This window comes from Capsicum annuum, chromosome 4, assembly GCF_002878395.1.
Source record: "Capsicum annuum cultivar UCD-10X-F1 chromosome 4, UCD10Xv1.1, whole genome shotgun sequence".
NCBI classification, from domain to species: Eukaryota; Viridiplantae; Streptophyta; class Magnoliopsida; order Solanales; family Solanaceae; genus Capsicum; species Capsicum annuum.
In genome coordinates, this window is record NC_061114.1 from 1,073,514 (window position 1) to 1,092,856 (window position 19,343).

At 36.7% G+C, this 19,343-nt stretch overlaps 2 protein-coding genes and 1 non-coding gene across 3 annotated transcripts; 2 read left to right on the forward strand and 1 right to left on the reverse strand.

Moving 5' to 3' along the window:
- Positions 1 to 5,567: 5,567 nt before the first annotated feature.
- On the forward strand, positions 5,568 to 7,482 carry LOC107869907 (CBL-interacting serine/threonine-protein kinase 7). Its single transcript, XM_016716305.2, has one exon. The coding sequence runs from the start codon at positions 5,707 to 5,709 to the stop codon at positions 6,985 to 6,987; it is 1,281 nt and encodes a 426-aa protein (XP_016571791.1). The 5' UTR covers positions 5,568 to 5,706; the 3' UTR covers positions 6,988 to 7,482.
- Positions 7,483 to 7,706: 224 nt separating this feature from the next.
- TRNAK-UUU lies at positions 7,707 to 7,778 on the forward strand. Its single transcript has one exon. It is a non-coding gene; the product is annotated as a tRNA-Lys (tRNA).
- Positions 7,779 to 8,493: 715 nt separating this feature from the next.
- LOC107868464 (acylamino-acid-releasing enzyme) lies at positions 8,494 to 16,199 on the reverse strand. Its single transcript, XM_016715163.2, has 18 exons — positions 16,001 to 16,199; positions 14,135 to 14,310; positions 13,664 to 13,967; positions 13,360 to 13,581; positions 13,059 to 13,271; positions 12,818 to 12,892; positions 12,309 to 12,447; positions 12,005 to 12,156; positions 11,824 to 11,906; positions 11,611 to 11,732; positions 11,415 to 11,493; positions 10,677 to 10,854; positions 10,446 to 10,506; positions 10,148 to 10,270; positions 9,841 to 10,038; positions 9,472 to 9,540; positions 8,973 to 9,049; positions 8,494 to 8,774 (listed from the first exon to the last, which is right to left on the reverse strand). The coding sequence occupies exons 1-18, from the start codon at positions 16,132 to 16,134 to the stop codon at positions 8,711 to 8,713; spliced, it is 2,469 nt and encodes an 822-aa protein (XP_016570649.2). The 5' UTR covers positions 16,135 to 16,199; the 3' UTR covers positions 8,494 to 8,710.
- Between the last annotated feature and the right edge of the window lie 3,144 nt (positions 16,200 to 19,343).

Below are 19,343 nucleotides of genomic sequence, written 5' to 3' on the forward strand. Positions count from 1 at the left end.
TACCCCGAAAAGTTGAGGCATGTTACAGTAAATTTCGTCAAAGTTTAGATATATTTCGAACTTTTTTCTCATAATAAATACCAAGAAAATTCATTTAAAAAAAAAAAGGTAAATATATCGTACAGAAAAACCATGCCTTATTATTTAAGGAATGCCCATACAAGAATTAAAGAAACCCAACTTTAGTTAGAAAATACATACATGAAAATATTGTCAGAAGCATTTGACTAGCAAACTTCAAAGATTTCAGTATTTGTCAACCACACATTTAATATACGATAAGTCAAAAACATTTTTTTAAAAAATTTATTTATATTTATTAATATTTTTGGTTTTAAAGTAGGAGGCAAAAAGTTGGCTGATGAACTAACAAAGAAAGTGTGCATGATTTCTTGTTTTAAATGTTTCTATTTGTAGCTCCCCAACAGTCCACCCAACTGCCAATCCAATATTGAAACATGTCTTTCCATATCTTGGTGGAGTCAGAATTTTCATTAAGGGGTTCAGAAGTGAACATACGAATTAGCCGAAGGGGGTTCAACGTCTACTAGGGATACTAAAAAATAATTTTAACCTTAGTATAATTTTTCATCGAAAGGGTTCGGTCCAAAGGTGGCTCCGCTACTATTTCCATATATCACACAACAATGAATGTGGTAAGTCTGGTTGAAATTTCTTCGTCCTTTCTAAAGTGATCTATGTAACGAACAAAATAAAGAAAGTGAAGCGAAGATGGTCTGAACATGTAAATAGGAGATGTACGAATACACTAGCGAGAAGGTGTGAGAAATTGACTATATCAGATTTTAGAAGAACCCCTCCCATAAAAGAGAGTATCTTGTTCCTTTTCTAATTACAAGGATGATGAGACCGCTGAAAGAGACCGAAGAAGGTTCAACTAGCATCGGTGCGAGGCCTTCAGATAGTTGCCGCTTTGCATGAGCTTCGAAAGAGAGAGATCGAGTCCTTAAGCAGAGAATTAGATCCGAGAGCGAAAGAGATTATGAAAGTTGTTCAAAACGAGTTCTTTTTCCTACTATTTATTTTCGAGCTAATAATATCCGCCTCAAATAAAACATTAGCAAAATAGCCAAAAGATATGTGAAAATTGCATAATACTAGCAATAGACGAAAAAGGACCGAAGAAATGTGATTAGACAGGTCATGACCTATCTTCAGGTATGAAGGTTGAGGATTATGGTAGAAGGATAGTAGATAGCCGCGTGTTCTCGTATTATTTAGTATTCTCGTAGTATTTTATTTTTCATTTCTTACTACTTTATTTGCTTTATTTATCTTGCTATTTTCATTTTGTAGTTGAAGGGGAGTCTTGAAGTACCTGGTAAAGTTGCTGTTATGTGATCAGGAGGTCACGAGTTCAAGCCTTGGAAATAGCCTCTAGCAGAAATGCAAGGTAAGACTGCGTACGATACACCCTTGTGGTGGGGCCCTTCCCCGAACACCGCGCATAGCAGTAGCTTTAGTGCACCGAGCTGCCCTTTTTTTTATCTTGCTATTTTATTGCTAGCATTTTCTTTAATTACTTCCCCTGAATCGAGGATCTATTGAAAACAACTTCTTTACTCAAAAGTCAAGGTAGTACTGGTCATGTTATTGTTGTTGTAATAATAAAAAAAAAAAGTTGCTGCAAATAAAGAACTTCGCGATATTAATATTTTACCTCCCTTAGTTGGGTTAATCGATCGATACAAATTTAAATTAGTTAGATTTAGAAAGTTGTAGCCCTAAAAATATTAATTTAAATTTAAGATCGTATCACTTGACAAGTTTAAGGTTTTCTCATCGACTGGCTAAAAATATTAAGATTAAAAAAAAAAAAAAAGCATTGGCCCATGGCAAAAAGGTCAATGTTTACAATAATTATAGTTGGGACTAATGAACACATTTAGAAAGTTATTTAATTTTGGTGAACTTAGGTGACCACCCAATGGCAAATAAGATATATATATATATATATATATATTATACTTTTTATATGTTTGGAGAGGTAGACAAGAAATTAAATCCACACGAAAATTCACGTATTTATTTTATTTATTATTTTATAGCTTGAACTCTTATCTATTTATCACCATTACATATATTTAGTTTGACAAAACATTTAGTAACATGTTATAATCAAATAAGAGTAGTAATAATATATTTAGTATAATTTTATGAGTAGAATTAGAAAGGGTAGTTAGGTGTATGTAGATTTTGATTTCTACCTTTGTGAAATATAGAGATTGTTTTTGATAGATTCTCGACTCAACATAACATGTCATAATTTCACAGTCAAAATTCGAGATTTTGATATTTGTTTGTGTTGAAGGGAGGCCTTGGAGTAACTAATAAAGTTGTTGCTATGTCACCTGAAGGTCATCGGTTCAAGCAGCGAAAACAACCTCTTGCAAAAATGTGGGGTAAGGTTGCATACAATAGATCCTTGAGGTCCGACCCTTCACTGAATTCCACACATAACGAAATTTTTAGTGCACCGAACCGTCTTTTTTTTTTTTAGATACTCATTCGTGTAGCTTCAATATATTTATGGAAATACATAAAGTAGCATACTTAAGTATTAAATTACAAAAATTAGCAACACTTTTATCAAATTACATTTTGTAGCATATTTATTTGTATGTATTTGTATTTTTGTAGCAACAGTTTGCAAAAATACAAAATACATATCGATCATAAGGACAGTAAAAATCATATTTATTTGTATTTTTGTGGCAACAGTTTGCAAAAATACAAAATACAACTTGTTATATTATGTAATTATGAAACTATTGCTATGAAACTCATAATTAAGGGAATAAGTATGCCATATATATTTATATATAAATATATATATAAATCCAAATTAAATTCATTGGGTTGGGCTACACCATAATCCAACTTAAGCCCATCATGTCTTGTGGACTTAAACATTGGGCCAGTGTAACTCTTGACACTGGGCTAGACTAGCAACGTGTAAAGAAGGCCCTGATAGAAAAAGTAGATAATTTTCGCCAAATATATAACATCTAGTCCGTCAAAGTGTCTGGTCTTGAATTTTCGTACCCAAAAATGCATGATCTTAAATTTTTGTTTCCACTAAATAATTTCTAATGTTTGGGTATAAGGTAGAACTTCCGATCAATTATGCAGGTTCATTGTTTTGAAATGTCATGAACGTCTATCTCTCTTATGGGCAACATATCTCAGTTCTAACTTTTAGCTATAAGACTGTACTTCTGATCAATTGTGCAGGTTCATTGTCTTAAAATATCATAAAAAAATCTATCTATCTTACGGGCAACATATCTCTGTTTTAACTTTTATCTATAAGGCTAAACTTCTAATCAATTGTGCTCACAATATTATGAACTTAGAATTTTAGAAGTTCAATAAGTGCATGCTAAGAATATTTTATATTTTCATCAAGTTTAAATAATGAATTGCACAATGGACACTAATTAAGAAAATACTCTAGCTCTATTAAAATACTTTTTTATTCATAAAATTCAAATTCGAAATCTCTCATTAAGGGTGAAAATATCTTATTTATTTTAAAATAACTCTTGATAGTAAATATAAAGTTAATAAAGAAGGGAGTGGCCATTTGGCCCAATAAAGAGACATAATTAGATTTTCTTTTCAAGTTAAGAATATATTCTTTAATTTAAAAAATTTATTGGATTAGGTGCCATTATAACAACCTTAATGAAGACAAAAGACAATAGTTAGTAGTACATTTTAATATAGTGACATATAATAGTGACTCTTGAGAGGCACCAAAAGATATTTTTACCTTTATGAGTCAAGTTAAAAAATAAATAAAAATATCTTAGTTTGAGTGAATTTTATCTTTTTTTTTTCGTGTACATTTCAAAATATCATATATATCTGACAATTTTATTAATTAAATTGTCTTTTTTATCGAGTCAATAATAATCCAAAACAATTGATTCACAGTTTCTGATCTATTACACAAACATTTTTTAAAATATATATACACAACATAATCTATATTTATCTTAAAAAAAATTATTTGGTATATATAAATAATTTATTTCAAATCTAATTAAAAAATAGAAAATGCAATGGCATGCATCTTGTGACTTACATAAAGTTAAAAAAAAAAACATTGTTTCTCTCAAGATTTTTGACCATTACTAAAAAGCAAGTTAGCATAAAGGAAACTAATAAAAAAGCTTATCATACAGTGCTAATTAAAGTGCAAAATATCTTATAAAGTCATGCAAGAGGTGGTGCATGTCTATTTTTCAATACTTGATAAATATCTAAAGGAATCAATTCGATGCAGTGCAGTGGATGTAGTTGCTCCACCCTTAATTAGAGGTCGAGGGTTCGGCCCTGGGTATGAAGGAAACTCTATTGGGAGCGCTGTCATCTTAACGGCCTTGCAACGCGCGATCCGAATTAGTTGGGGCTTCAATACAGACATCGGACACCAAATGAAAAACCAAAAATAAAAATACTGGACTCAATGAATCTGGTAATATATGAGGTATCAATTTTGTACCAACATGGGTTGTGGTGTAGTAATGGAACTGTTCCACCCTTAACCAGAGGTCTCAGGTTCGAGCCCTGGTATGGAGAAAATCCTGTTGGAAGCGCTACCCCCAGAATGTGTTCTGCAACGCGTGCACCGAATTAGTCAGGCTCCACTGTGGGCACCGGACACCAGGTGGAAAATCAAGAAAAAAAAAGTGATATCGATTTTGTGCATTGAGAATGAAAGTTTTATAGTTGCGAACACCTTTTTTCTTTTAGTACATTATTTCTTATATGTGGATTTTAAATTAGTCGAGTCAGTGAATATCGAACTAAAGATGAATACTTTTCTTACCTGTCTTCAACTTCCTATTGCAAATTGTTTATACCAGAAATTTAAAGTATATGTAAAGTTGGTGATATACTTCTTTAAAGAAAAAAAGTGGAAGTGACAGATTTTAAAGAATCTATAAAAAAATATCTATACAGTATAAATTGATGATAAATTAATTATTAATTTACTTTATGAAAGTGGAGAAGATTTTATATATAACAAATCTATAATAAGATATATATGAGACAATCCAAGTTTAAAAAAAAAAAAAAAAGTAAAGCATCTAGAACATCTTGAACAATGATCAAATTCGCTACGACACACTCTAATTTCATGGGAGTTCTATTATCTTTCGAACTCAATTTTAGCGTATTTTTGTCACCCTATTGTGTTGACGTAACATCTTTTGTCAACCTTTTTAGCTGACATGATATCCTTAATGTGGGCTTCATTTTATGTAATAAAAGTGTCACGTTAGTACAAAAGGGTGATAAAATACGCTAAAATTGAATTCAGGGATAATAGTACCGCTGTGAAATTAGAGTACACTGGATGCTTATCTCTTTAAAAAAAAAAAAAATTAAACTTATGATTTGTGACTAAATAAGTTGTTAAATTATATTCAACAAAAAAAAAGTTTCTTGATTTCCAAGATATGTATATATACTACATACTTATTATGACGATTCGATATAACTTAATTAACAAGACAGATAATAATGAATATAACATAAGTTATATCGATTTTTTATTTTTTTTGCATGAAAAAAGTATTCCTCATGCAAAGTAAAACTGATCTACTATAAAACCAAGTTAAACACTTCTTGTTTGACAGCCCCCACCCCACCCCTCCGTCTGCCATCGCGAACATGAAGGCGAAATGCACCCAACCACCCTCCACCACCGCGAAAATCAGCACCGATGGTAGTAGAACCGGAACCTTTATTCTTGGCAAGTACCAACTTGTCCGTCTTTTAGGCCGTGGTAGCTTTGCTAAAGTCTACCACGGCCTTTGTTTAGATGATGATACAAATATCGCCATCAAAGTCATCGACAAAAAATCAACTATTGTCGATGCCTTTATGGAAACTTGTATCATTCGAGAAATATCTTCTATGGTTCGTCTTAACCATCATCCCAACATCATCAAACTCAAAGAAGTTCTAGCTACAAAATCGAAAATCTACCTTGTCATGGAGATCGCCACTGGTGGCGATCTCCAAGCCAAACTAAACCGTCATGGAAAGTTCTCTGACTCCATTTCTCGTTTCTACTTCCACCAATTAGTCTCTGCACTGCATTATTGCCATCAAAATGGCGTTACTCATCGCGACATCAAGCCACAGAACATACTCCTCGACCAGAACAACAACGTTAAAGTCTCTGATTTTGGGCTCTCTGCCTTGCCTGAACAGCTGAAAAACGGTCTCCTTCATACCGCCTGCGGTACACCTGCTTATACTGCTCCTGAAGTAGCATACAGAAAAGGATACAATGGCGAAAAGGCGGATTCTTGGTCTTGTGGGGTAATTTTATATACATTTCTCTCTGGATACCTTCCATTTGATGATAGTAATATATCCAACATGTTCCGTTTAGTACATCTCCGTAGACTCCGGTTCCCTGATTGGGTTTCGAAATCAGCTAGGAGTGTAATCAACAGGCTACTTGATCCGAACCCGAGTACTAGATTGAGCATAGAGGAATTAATGAAGCTATCTTGGTTCAAGAAGTCTGAGTTGAAGCACCGACAGTTAAATTTGGGTGAGTGTTTATCGGAGAGAGATTGTAAAAACTTGGTCGCGGTAAATGCTTTTGACATAATATCTATGTCATCAGGGTTGGATTTGTCAGGGTTATTCGAGAGCGATATGATCAAGAAAGAGATGAAGTTTACTACGCGCGCTCGAGTTGAGGAGGTTGAAGAGAAAGTGATGAAAATTGGTGAAGAAAGAGGGTATAAAGTGGATAGAAGGAAGGGTTGGGGAATTGGTTTGGTTAAAGGGAGAGTTGTTTTAATGGTGGAAATATTGAAAGTGGCAATGGAGTTGTTGTTGGTTGAGGTTAAAGTTGTTAATGGTGGATTAGAATGTGAGGATTCTCAATGGGAGGAATTGAAATTTGAGATGATGGATATTGTAGTTCAATGATGAGTCTTGAAAGGGGGAAAATGAAGGTTGGTTCGATTAATTTGAATTCACGTTACATAAGAATAGCCGGCAGGAAGGTCCTTCAGGATGGCTCAGTTGGTTTGGAAGGTGGCTATCCAAACGGATGACCCGGGTTCGATCTCCCCGCAATGCCTTCTGAGTCAAGCCTGTTGCACATTGCTTGCCTAGTGCGGTTAACATCCTCTGTGTAGTCTGCAGGCTATTACACATAGTGAGGGGTTTACCCAGTGCGTACAAAAGTGGGAAACCGCTTCTTACATGTTCGTGTTTCTTCATTCTTAGAGCTTGAAACCGACTCGTTATAGTGGGAATTGTTTCCAACGTGTTTCTTCATTCTTAGAGCTTGAAATTAATTCGATTTCGACGCGCAATCCTCCATAGCGGAAGTGCTTGTCGCGAGTTTCTTCATTCTTAATCCTCCATCATATGTTTGCGATGATATTTATATTTAGGATAAGATGTTAAAAATTGTTATCCGATTTGCACATTAGAATTTTTTGATAAAAGAGAATTCAGTCGAATAACTTGCTTGAGCGTAAATACGCCTCTAAGAACCACTCACTCCATCACAACGATCACTATTACCAATCACCACCATCACATCTACCACCGTTCACCGATACTAATCATTAACATAACAGCCATGTTAATTATTATGTATACACTATATAGGATCATAGAAGTAATGGAAAATATAAGCCGTCTTAGCTCAGTGGTAGAGCGCGTGGCTTTTAACCACGTGGTCGTGGGTTCGATCCCCACAGACGGCGTCTTTTATCTTTTTGGAACTCTACAACTAGATGCTGCTGCTACAATAATTCCTCGGGTTCGTTTGATACGGTGGGATAAGAATAAATCCCGAAATAAAATTTGAGATTAAATTTATGTCGTATTTGGTTTGAGGTGTATTAAAACTGATTTCAAAATTATTTTGTCCCACCATTTGTTTAATAAAAAGGTGTGATTGCTAGCTCATATTCATCTAAACTTCAATCATATGAAACTCCAGACACCGCATATATGAGGTTATTTCGAAATAGGCAGAAGCACAAAAGTAACTGTCCCTCCAAAGTCTAAAAATTATCGTAAAAAACGTCCTACTCGATAATCAATATAGTCCCATGTGTAGAGTCTGGAGAGGGTAGAATGTACGCAGACATTATTCCCTTTGTGAGGTAGGAAGGTTGTTTCCGATAGAACACTCGGCTTATAGCTACCACTTCTTTGAAAAAACTTCCCCTACTTGAGCTAATATCATATAACAGACATCCTGGCGCACTAATGCTTCCACCGTGCGCAGGGTCCAGGGAAGGGGCCCACCACAGGGGTGTATTGTACGCTGCCTTACCTTGCATTTCTGCCAGAGGCTATTTCCAAGGCTTGAGCCCGTGACCTTCTGGTCACATGACAGCAACTTACAACAGTTACTCCATGAGTGTATTGTACGCAGCCCCGTGCACTTGAGCTAATAGTATCATAGAGGAATAAAAAAAATTCTTTTTCAAAAAATATTATTAGAGCTGATATCAAAAGAGTCAGGTCTTTAAAGAGGAAACGATTTCCCACGAGCACTTACAATTTGAATGGAAGAAAACGACCCCATGAATCTCGGGTCTCGTGTTATTCCGTGTCACTAAAAGGACTACGAAACCAAATCTCCCGTCTTCAAATCGGTTTTTTGACTTTTGGTTAAGACACGAACCTATTTGCAGAACTTCTTAAGCCATACTCCGATGTTTAGAAAGCTTTCAAAGTCGGACTGTGGTCTGCAAAAAAGACGTGTATATGTAAGTACACACAACGCTAAAGTGAAAGACGAATGGAACTCAAAAGTACACGCCTGTGTCGCTCGGACTCTTCAAAAATGTTGCAGGATGCGCGCCAAGTAGTGCATTTTTGGAGCATCTGGTATGGGTTCAACAACATTGTGGAGAGTCCGAGCATCAGTGTATTTGCCATTTTACCTATCAAGTGCATGATTGTCCTCGGGAAACATGACGACTTTAACCTCCACGCCTTTCTCCTTCAACGCACGTGCATACTACACATAATAAGAGCGAAAAGCATTCTTGAGTTATATACATTGTATGGAAATAAAACCATAACTTAAAACGGTAACTGTCATTTAGCCAAGACGAATAGTATTGTAATGGTTCCGTTAGACCATATTCGAATAGCTGGTTTATACGCAACAAGTAACCCACCTTTACCTCATAGACTTACGTTGTTCACTGATTCATATTGCCGATAATCAGCAGATATAACATTTTTGGTCCAGAGATGATTCGCTATTATAAGATGAAACATGATGTAGGACCAAAAAAGGGTGCAACTCGGAAAACTGATATAGAATCACGATGGATATTCATAACTGCAAACTTGCTCATCTCGTTTGCATTCAAGAACGAAATGTAAGTTCAACGAATAAATAAAATAAACAAGAAGGATTATAAGAAATCTCACTTGTAAACCAGTAAACATTGGTACACGGAGGTCCTTAGCACCTAACAAGAAAAGCGTAGGAGTTCTGACCTGCAAAATTGGCAAATATGAGAATGTTGGAGTCGCATTCCTAATACAGTCGCACCTCTCTATAACAGCCGTTATATTAAATGTTTGACATAACAGCAACAGTCGTTAAGAAATATCTGGACAGATGACGCCGTTACAGAGAGGTTAGATTGTAACAGGATCCGTGATCCTTGAAATCTAACGTGACGTATGACTTCAGTCTTTCCTGCAATTTAAGCGTTGGCCTTTCTAGAGAACTAACGGTAAGTCAAATTACTTACATGGAAGACTGTCGAATTCAGAGATAACGGAGGCACATACCTTGGAGATGTGTAGAATAGGTGATTTTCTGTAAAAGGCGTCAAGGTGTTCAGCTGAAGTAGCTTCCGTAAAGCTTGATTTTCCCTTATCTCCAAATGTCTCTGCATAGCACCAATCAGGTATATCCGATGTACCGACCATCAAAGCGAGGTTGCAGACGGGGTTCCTTGCAACTGCTGCTGCAAACTTATCTGGTGCCTGCAGAAATAGTAGCCGAACTGTCAAGTAACAGTCATTAAGAAAGACAAGCTTGTCCAGCTTCCCTTTATGAAACGCCACAAACGTTTGTTAAACAAAGCTGCTAGACCTGTCCAATCAAGTGAGTGGTTAAAAATCCACCATGGGAACCGCCGAGCACTGCTATCTTAGATGGATCTGCAAGTCCCTTTTCAATGACATGATCTATAGCAGCAAGCACATCGTTAACATCCTGCAGATAACAGGAAGAACACTGTAAGGTTCCGCTTAATAGAATTATTATGAAGAAGGAGGAATTGCATTTTATATGAAAAGACCATTCAAACGGAAAAAAAAGACAAAAAAAAAAAAAGAAAGGAAGAAATCTTTTTCAAGGGAAAGAAAACGGAAAGACTGCAAACGAGTACCTGTGATCCAATTTTCCCAGGAAGAGATTGTACTGCTTCCTCGCCGAAACCCAAGGAGCCTCTGTGAGAAGAAGATGGATAAAAGACTGCTTAATCAAAGGCAATTACTGCTGCTTAGCCAAAAAAAAAAACTTGGTTGATGAACATAGTTTATGCGCCGCTAATGCAGCGGCTTGTCGAGCATTTGACAAACTCACACCATCCATTTCAAAAGTCAGTTATGTTGATTACCTATAATTTACAATCAACAAGCTATAACCAAGTGAAGAAAGGAAAGCCAAGGACTTTGAGAAGCTTGACAATGAAGTAGAATGAGGACCGCCGTGAAGGACTACAATCAGCGGATCGCACACGTTGTGACTCTGCCGCTTGGAGGATACAAAGATAGCCTCATACGGCTTGCTGGCACCTAACAAGAATAGAACTCATTGAAGATTAAAGTATAAATGGCAGATATTAGTAATCTAGAAGGATCCAAGCATCTATTGATCTGCGGATAGCTTAAGAGGTCACATACAAAACTGCCCTTAACCTCAATCGGGTTCTTAACCCCCTAAGCATTCACGAGACACGTCGATGAGTAATCAGACAGCTTGACAGATAAACAAATGTTCAGTTTATCCAGCCTAGAGCCATGATGTTAAATCACAAGTCGCTTCGTAAACTACAATACCCAAAGCTTTTGTTAATACGTCTTTTAAAAGCTTAGGAGATATCATGCAACATGGCCCAAGGTCTCTAAGCTTCTATCCGCTTTCAATTCGTTATACTTGATGCAGGCCATAACACATTATAGTGCAGTTGTACTATGCATACTGTGTTTCGATTTTGGTGCAATTGGTATGAATAATAAAATGTCATCTGCATAGTACTTTATCTCTTCTTTTCCCGGAGCTTCTAAATATGTGTGTAAAATATCCACGTCCACCAGTAAGCAAATGTTTAGTGAAGACAACAATGAGTTATTACCTTTAGTAAGGTTCTCCGAGATATCCCTGACAGGAATCTTCATAATACTAAATTGGCGCGAAGACAGCAAAGATGTAACCTGTGAGCATCGTAGGAAACGGTTAAATTTCAGAAAAGCACTTCCTAACAGAACAAACAAGATGAAATAATAATAATAATAAAGGAAAACAAAAGAAACAACGAAACACAGACTGACCTTTTCAGAGCATCTAGATATTGGGCTTGAAACATCGAACCAACTCCATGAGGCCTCTGCAGATTCCTTACGGACAAGGGAACCATACTTGATTGCAGGAACATCAACAGGACTACTACAAACTTTAACCGGAAAAAAATGCCAGACTCTTTGATTAATGGGAATACTATTATAGGAACCAATACGAAGTAAAATATAAACACTGATTCTTACCCGCTATGATGTTGTCACCATCTAGTGCAAGCAAATTCCAAGAGAAGCTAGAGTCTCCAGGGCTAATCCGTGATACGTTTCCACTATTATTTTTTATCAAGGCGCATTTCACTATTATTAACTCATTGGTACAGAAAAAGAATTCATGCCATTCAGATTGAGTAGCGAAATATTTGGTTACCTTAGCACGTTTACTGAAATTATTACTTGTGTGCTGCCCCAGATAGAAGATAAAATCATAGTACATCCATCGGAAAGCCAAGGTCTACTAAGAACACTAAAGCAGTAAAGGCCAGGGAAGCAGCCATCTTCAGGACACATCACAATCGGAACCTGCAGTTGCCACTTACAGCATGAGCAGGTGTGATGACTGTAGGATAAAGCTCGGAATCAATTATAAAGTATATAATACTATTAAAATTGCTAATAATAACTAGCCTCAAAGCGCTGATGCAAATATTCAGAATCACAAAAAGTGAATGTACCACATCAACAATTGTAGCATCTGGAGTTGGCTTTCCGCTGAATGACCAATCAATCCTATGAAGTGAATCAGTAGCAGAATGTGCCCAAGAATCTACTGAACTTCTAGCAGACAAAAATATAAGCGATTTTCCATCCGGACTGCAAAAATTATTGAAAAAAGACTAGTCAGTTCCATTTTATCACACAAACTAGCCGGAGCAGTTAAATGACATGAGAAGATGCAAGATTCCTTACGCCAAACCAACTGATGTTATTCAAACGTTATATCTTAAAAGAAGGAATTAGGGGAATGGCTTCTTCATCAACACATCTCCGCTCCCTTTTTTTTCCTCTCTCTTTTTTTTATTCGGGGTAAGGCTGCGTACGATACATCCTTGTGGTTGGGCCCTTCCCCAAACACCGCGCATAGCGGTAGCTTTAGTGCACCGGGTTGCCCTTTTTTTTTTTTAATTTTTTTATTCGGGGGACCAAGGGGAGGAGTTGGCAAGACAAGTAATTCAAGACAAACCTGAAACGAGGAAAGAAAGCACTACTTATGCTTTGTGTCAGCTTAATTGGAGCTACATCGTTGGCTGCATTAGTTCTGAAAGTGACAAAAAGTCAACTGAGACTACAAAAACAGCATAAATCAAATATAAAAGAATTCTCCACTAGCTAAGCGCCTACGTATCCTATATACTACATTCATACAAAAGAAAATGTAGTTAATCCACATCATTCTCGTTTCTGGCGACTAGCAAGTTACTTACCCAGATTGATCGACCTCTTTCTTTGAAAATGGAGTTCTAACGGCATACAAGGCACAAGGCCTGTTATAGCAATATTTTATACCCAACTTTCTAGTATCTGATGGCCACCCGACAAAAACCAGATATTGTGGCAAGCCTTCACCAGATGGAGCCCATACAACTTGTCCGACACTCAGTGACTTCCCAATTCCTTCGACAGGACGTACTTCTCCACTGCACAAATTTCTATTTAGGATTCCTACCCAAAGACGTCAAAACTCGATCTTCTACCAGTCTGATACAAGAAAATATAATAAATGACCTGTTGACATCGATGACGAAAAGAGCAGGTTGTCTTTTTCCAGCATAGGCTTCACCCCACTCCTCTTCCCATTCCCCTTGACCTTTCCAGCTCCCACATTCCTTATCTGTAGATTTCTCTTTCTTATAACCAAAAGTAGTAAATGTAGGCTTCGAGGGAGCTGGCTCCTCAGCAACATAAGCAATAAGAGTTTCATCACTGTTCCATGAGATTCCCTCAAACCTGCATCATCAAATATTAACACACATTGAGTCTATGAACGGGGGGTGAAGTAAAGTGATGTTTAGTTCATGTAATAACTTACCATCCATCTGCATATACAGAGTCGTGGACAGAAGCCGGAACGCAAAACTCCTTTTCCACCAAAGATGAACCCCAAATTTCAAACTTGGTCGGAGAATCATTTTCAGGATTTCTAACTACAAGAAGCTTTGAACCTGAAGGTGATGGAACCATCATAGAGACATTGGACATCTCAATAGGGAACGCAGCCCATTGGAAGCTTACAGCATTTGCACTTCCTTTTGAAATATGACAAGGTAATATGTATCTCCTCTTCTTGTTGGCTAGGAGATTCGGTTGGGTCATCGAGAACATACCCTGGGAACCTTGAAAGGTAAGAAAAGGTTACAAACTAGCAGCAGTTAACGAATAAAGCATAATATGTTAAGTGGGAAGGCAACAATTTAACTAGTGCGACACCATCTTTTATCCTCCGGGTCAGATTTTTATAGTTCATCTACCACAAAAAGAGAATAAAGTAAAGAGATCATACCACCGTCGGATGTGAAAGTCCATGCCTTGTCAATGGTGGGGATACTAGTGAAATCTTGGAGCAAGCTAGATTGAGCAGTGTATTCTTCCTCAAAACTCGCATCCAAACCCAGAGGAAACTCTTTAGGAGAGCTGGCTCCCACATTAGTCATTTTGGAGAAAACTGAGAAACTTCGTCTAGTAATCAAACACGCCAAAAAAAACAAGAACAATTAATATAGAAAAATTCACCGTGCTCATGGAAATTTTAGTTTCCAATCACAAAAAAAATATCAGAAACTGCAGACAAGGGACTCTAATAGCGATGGGCTCATTTTCTCGTCTTGAATGCTTACAGAATGTCATGACAAGACGTGAAGAAACAAACGAACAAGTGTCTGAAGTAGTTTAATGAAAGTTCAGATGACCTAAAGGCAGCAAGTTTTGAGACTGATGTCGCAAGAAACTCAAGCAAATCATGACTAAATACCACATGATTTTGATTTCTCCACTACTCATTGGACAAATGAAACTTCCTCTTCTCGTTTTCTTTGTTTAGAAAAAAAATGAATCTTTTTCTAGTAATGTACAATTTGTTCAAGTAAAAATATGATTTTTCAGAATCATTCACAAGAACAACATTAGCTTGAAATTTCATGCTTGTGCATATTGAAAGTGCAAAAAATAATGTAAAAACAAAGACAAGTTACCTACGATAAAAGCAAAGACAAGTTACCTACGATATGCTAAGGCATAGTCAATTACTCCCTCTATCCCAAGTTTATGTGACACACTTTCCTTTTGAATCCGTCAGAAATATTGTCACCTTTCTATAATTGGAAACAATTTGACTTCAAAATTTTACCTTTACCCTGAATGAAATAATTTATAGCTCCACAAATAGTCGATAAGTGGTTTAGATCAAAAAGTTGAAAAGTCTTTCTTACACTTTGTGCCAAGTCAAAGGCAGTGGCGGATCTACATACAATTCAAGGGGTTCATCTGAACCCCCTTCGTCGGAAAATTATACTATTTTTACATGGTCAAAAATATTTTTACGTATATATAGTAGATGTTGTACCCTCTTCGACTAGTCCGTATATTTACTTTTGAACCCCTCAGTGAAAATTCTGGCTCCGCCACTGGTCAAAGGTATCACATAGATTAGTGCACCATCTCAAGATGCTTAAGTTTCACTTTTTTGCTTAAGGCAAGCATCTATATACACTTCTTGCTTAATGCAAGCAACAAAAGAAGAACAAGAAAAAGCCCCGGCCCCCCATATAGAAAAAAGAATCAGATAGCCGAATGTAATCCATAATACTAAACCAAGAGCCCCATATTAGAAAAATCAAGATTGATAGAAAGAGAATTTACTTGTAGAGCCAAACGGGTCTAAAGGAAATAGGCTTGATTTTCTATAGATTCATATTTCAAACAAGAAAAGACCCCACCCCACCACCCCTTCAAGAATCAGATAGTTCTAGCCTTGGTAGACAGAGTTCCTAGTATTTGTTGCTGGTCGGAGGTGGCAAAAATCCCGTATATTTAGTCAAGGTGGGCAAAAGCTGGCCCGGACACCACGGTTACCAAAAAAACAAGAACTTGCTAAACACTATATGAATGTAATCCACAGTAGTATACAAAGATTTGTGCAAATATTAGCAAAATCAAGATTGATAGAAAGAACTCCCCCCACCCCCCCAACCCCAAAAATATATGTTGCTTATCTGAGGTGGCAGATATCTCGTATATTTAGTCTAGGAAGCTGGACCAGATACCACGGTTACCAAAAAAAAAACAAGAGCTTGCTTAACACTATATGAATGTATACAAAGATTTGAGTGAATTTTAACACAATCAAGATTGAGAGAGAAAGAGAATTTACTTGTAAAGCCAAAAGGGTCTGCAGGAATGAGGCTTGTGCTGCTTGAAAAATGGTCGGAAGGGATGAGAGTGAAGTAGAACTGATACAAAGGAGTGCGTGCGTACTCCTATTGAGGGAGAAAGTATACTAGTCATAGTCTAACTATTACTATTTTTTTACTTTGATGTCACATTGGCTCTTTTTTTTTTTAAGTTAGGAATATTTTCATATTGACCTACTTGTATATAGTTTATCTTTTTATCTTGATCTGTAGGTCACAAGTTTGAATCGTGAAAATATTTATTAATCTTTATATTAGTGAAAATCTTTTGGTCTCTGAAAATTTCTTGACTTTTGCCTTCACTGTCAGGCAACGACTCACGTGACGAGCGATAATTTTGCCTTCACTGTCAGGCAACGACTCACGTGACGAGTTGTTATCACTCGTCACGAGTCATACAGTGCCAATCATATCTTAACAAGTGAGGTTGCCCCGGTTACTATTTGAATCACGACTAAGACCCTGCGAGTCGTAAGTTCTGGTCACGAGTCGTAGGGTGAGACTCGTGACCATAGCAATATAGGTACTCAATGTTTCTGCCAAGACCACGAGTGGACGTCACGAGTCGTGGAGTTTGGTAACAAGTCGTGATGTACGACTCATGGTCATGTCAGTGTGATTGCCCAAAGTTTCTGCTCAGGCAACGACTCGTGACCTGTCATCATGAGTCGTTACCCGACCCATAGCGACTGGGAGCCCTTTTCCTGCCCATTTTAATTAAGGACAAATTGGTCTTTTCACTCCTTAACACTATTCCCACGACCTCAAAACACCCTAAGGGTCCTTTTTCGACTTTTATCAAATCAAAAACCTCTCGTCACTCCTCTCAAACATCAAAGTCAAAAACAAGCTAGGGTTTCAAGGGATTAAGCATCCAGGGTTCAAATTGTGATTTCCTCTCCAAATATCTTCGGTATCCAGATATATCTCTCATCCCTAACTTAATTTTTATAAAGCATGTGTTTTTTATTATTATCCATGTGATTTAAAGGTTCGATTTGCAATTGGGTCGAGGGTTTTTGGATGGTTATTGCTTGAATTGGATTTCATGGTTTAAATGAATTGCTTATGCTTTATTTGATAAAAAAAATTTGAAACTAATTGGGTGCATGGGTATGGTGGATGGAATGGGGTCGTAGATTTCCCCAATTGGATAGATTTTGATTTGGAATTGGTATTATCCTCAACCTACTTTTGTAATTAAGTTTTGAAACATGGATATATACATGAATTTAACTTACTCTTGGAAATTTGCATTGCATAAGAGGTTAATGGAACATAAAACGATTTTGAAAGACCTTGGTGGCCATGGTTTGGTTTTAAATTGAAATTTGGGAGTCAAATTGGATAATTGATTTTGGAATGAAATGAATGGTTAGCTTGCAAGCATAATATAATTGCTATGACGAGACCAATGGTAACGAATGACTCCTGGGGTTAACGGATTGAAATTATGTGCAAATATTTTAATTTGGACTTAATAGGGGTTGTGTAGCTCGCCGTGAAGGTGGAGGTCCCGGGGGGACTGATATTGAAAAAACCACGTTTGTCGGAGAGGGGAATATATATGACCGTGTGCATAGTTCACACATTATATATCTTATTGAAATGGTTGGAGCTTCGGTGGCTTTGGCCCTTCCTTGGATTTCCCTGATTCGTGTGGCTATACGCACTGGGCCCTTTCAGCAGGGAGAGTTTGAACCCATATAGTCCGTGGGTGCCCTTAAGACGGATAGAACTACACAGTCAGGTTAATGGTTTTAAGCCCTCATGTTTATAACCCTGATTCCTATCCCGACATCTTATATATATATATATATATATATACATATGTATGTATGTATGTGAACATGTACACGTGGTTTTGATTGAATTTGGACATGGCATTATTTTATCCTTTTCCCGAGTGACATGCTAGTGCTCATCCCACTAACCGTCTCCGGACGCTGCATCGTTTCATGATATAGGATCCTAGGAATTTTCTATTTGTCGTGTGCAATGTTAGATGATACGGTTCGTCGGTTGGTCTGCTTTGAAGTGGTGAGACTCCATCTTCCGGAAGGCCTTTCATTTCTTTAGTTTCATTATGTTTCTTTAGTATCTTACTTTGGATTCTTTTGGTCAAGGTTGGGGGCATGTCCCGACCTAATTTGATATTGTGGTATTGTAGAAGCTTTTGTGGACAAATATGAGATTGGTTATTGTTTTGACTCTTAGATTCCATTCGAGTTGTCCTATCTATCTTGTTATGATTTGTCTATCTTCCGCTGTTTATTATGGTTATTATACTCTTAAGGGTTGGCTAAGGAAGTGGTCTCAGGTCCATGGTACGCTTGAAATATCCGTCATGACTAGGCCATGGTTCAAATCGTGACAATACCATACCCCTTAAAGTGAGACTCTTTACTCCAACTTATAAATATTTGTAGACCTCGACTTGAGTCGATGGTCTTTCGAAAACAACATCTCTACCATCATGAAGTAATGGTAAAGTCTACGTACACTCTGCCTTCTCTGGACAGACCAGATTTTACTTGTGGGATTTCACTGAATATGTTGTTGTTGTTGTTGTTGTTGTTGTTGACGACTTACAAATCACAGTATGCGCTCAACTTAAAAACATTTGTTGAACCTGACTTAAAATCATTTGTTAAATTGGTGTCAGCTTGTATCGATGCCCTCCAACTTGAGATGTGCACAAATAAGGCACTGAAACTTATATAGAAATGAATAAGTAGATATGCTCGCCCTACGTGGTATAATACACATGGGACGCGGTATTACAACGTAAGACACATTTATCTATTTGTTCAACTCTATACGAGTTTAAATATCTACTTGTACACATACAAAATTGGAGGGCATAAATGAAACTGAGGTCAAGTTAAAGGACTATTCTTCCAAATCTTTTTCATAGTTTGTCTATCTGAGCGGGAGCATGGACGCAACGATAAAATTATCTTCGTGTGACGTATAAGTAAAAAAAAAAAGAAGTTTGGTGATTCATGATATTTTAAAGCAACAATCTGCCAATTAATTAGTTAATTACTTCTTGTTACCTCATATATTTTGAAATTACAACAAATCATAATGTTAATTAGTTGGGTAGCAAGCCACATATGTGTGTTTGCAAGTTTTTTCTAACTTCAATTATAACAAGCCATATATGTTTTATTAGGCATATCTAATTTACCAAAAAAAATCATTGAAGAAATTATGAAGTAATAAAGAAATCATTATAATTCCAAATTTGTGTATTATTTTACATTAAAAATAGTTTAATTTAGTTCAATATACCAAGTA

Excerpts from the sequence above, each read along its gene's own strand:
- LOC107869907 (XM_016716305.2), top strand. The coding sequence starts at position 5,707 with ATGAAGGCGAAATGCACCCAACCACCCTCCACCACCGCGAAAATCAGC.
- LOC107868464 (XM_016715163.2), bottom strand. The coding sequence starts at position 16,134 with ATGACTAGTATACTTTCTCCCTCAATAGGAGTACGCACGCACTCCTTT. Across the intron at positions 14,311-16,000 it reads AGACCCTTTTGGCTTTACAA|ACGAAGTTTCTCAGTTTTCT; the intron begins GTAAATTCTCTT and ends TTTGATTACTAG. Across the intron at positions 12,157-12,308 it reads ATGCTACAATTGTTGATGTG|GTTCCGATTGTGATGTGTCC; the intron begins GTACATTCACTT and ends TGGCAACTGCAG.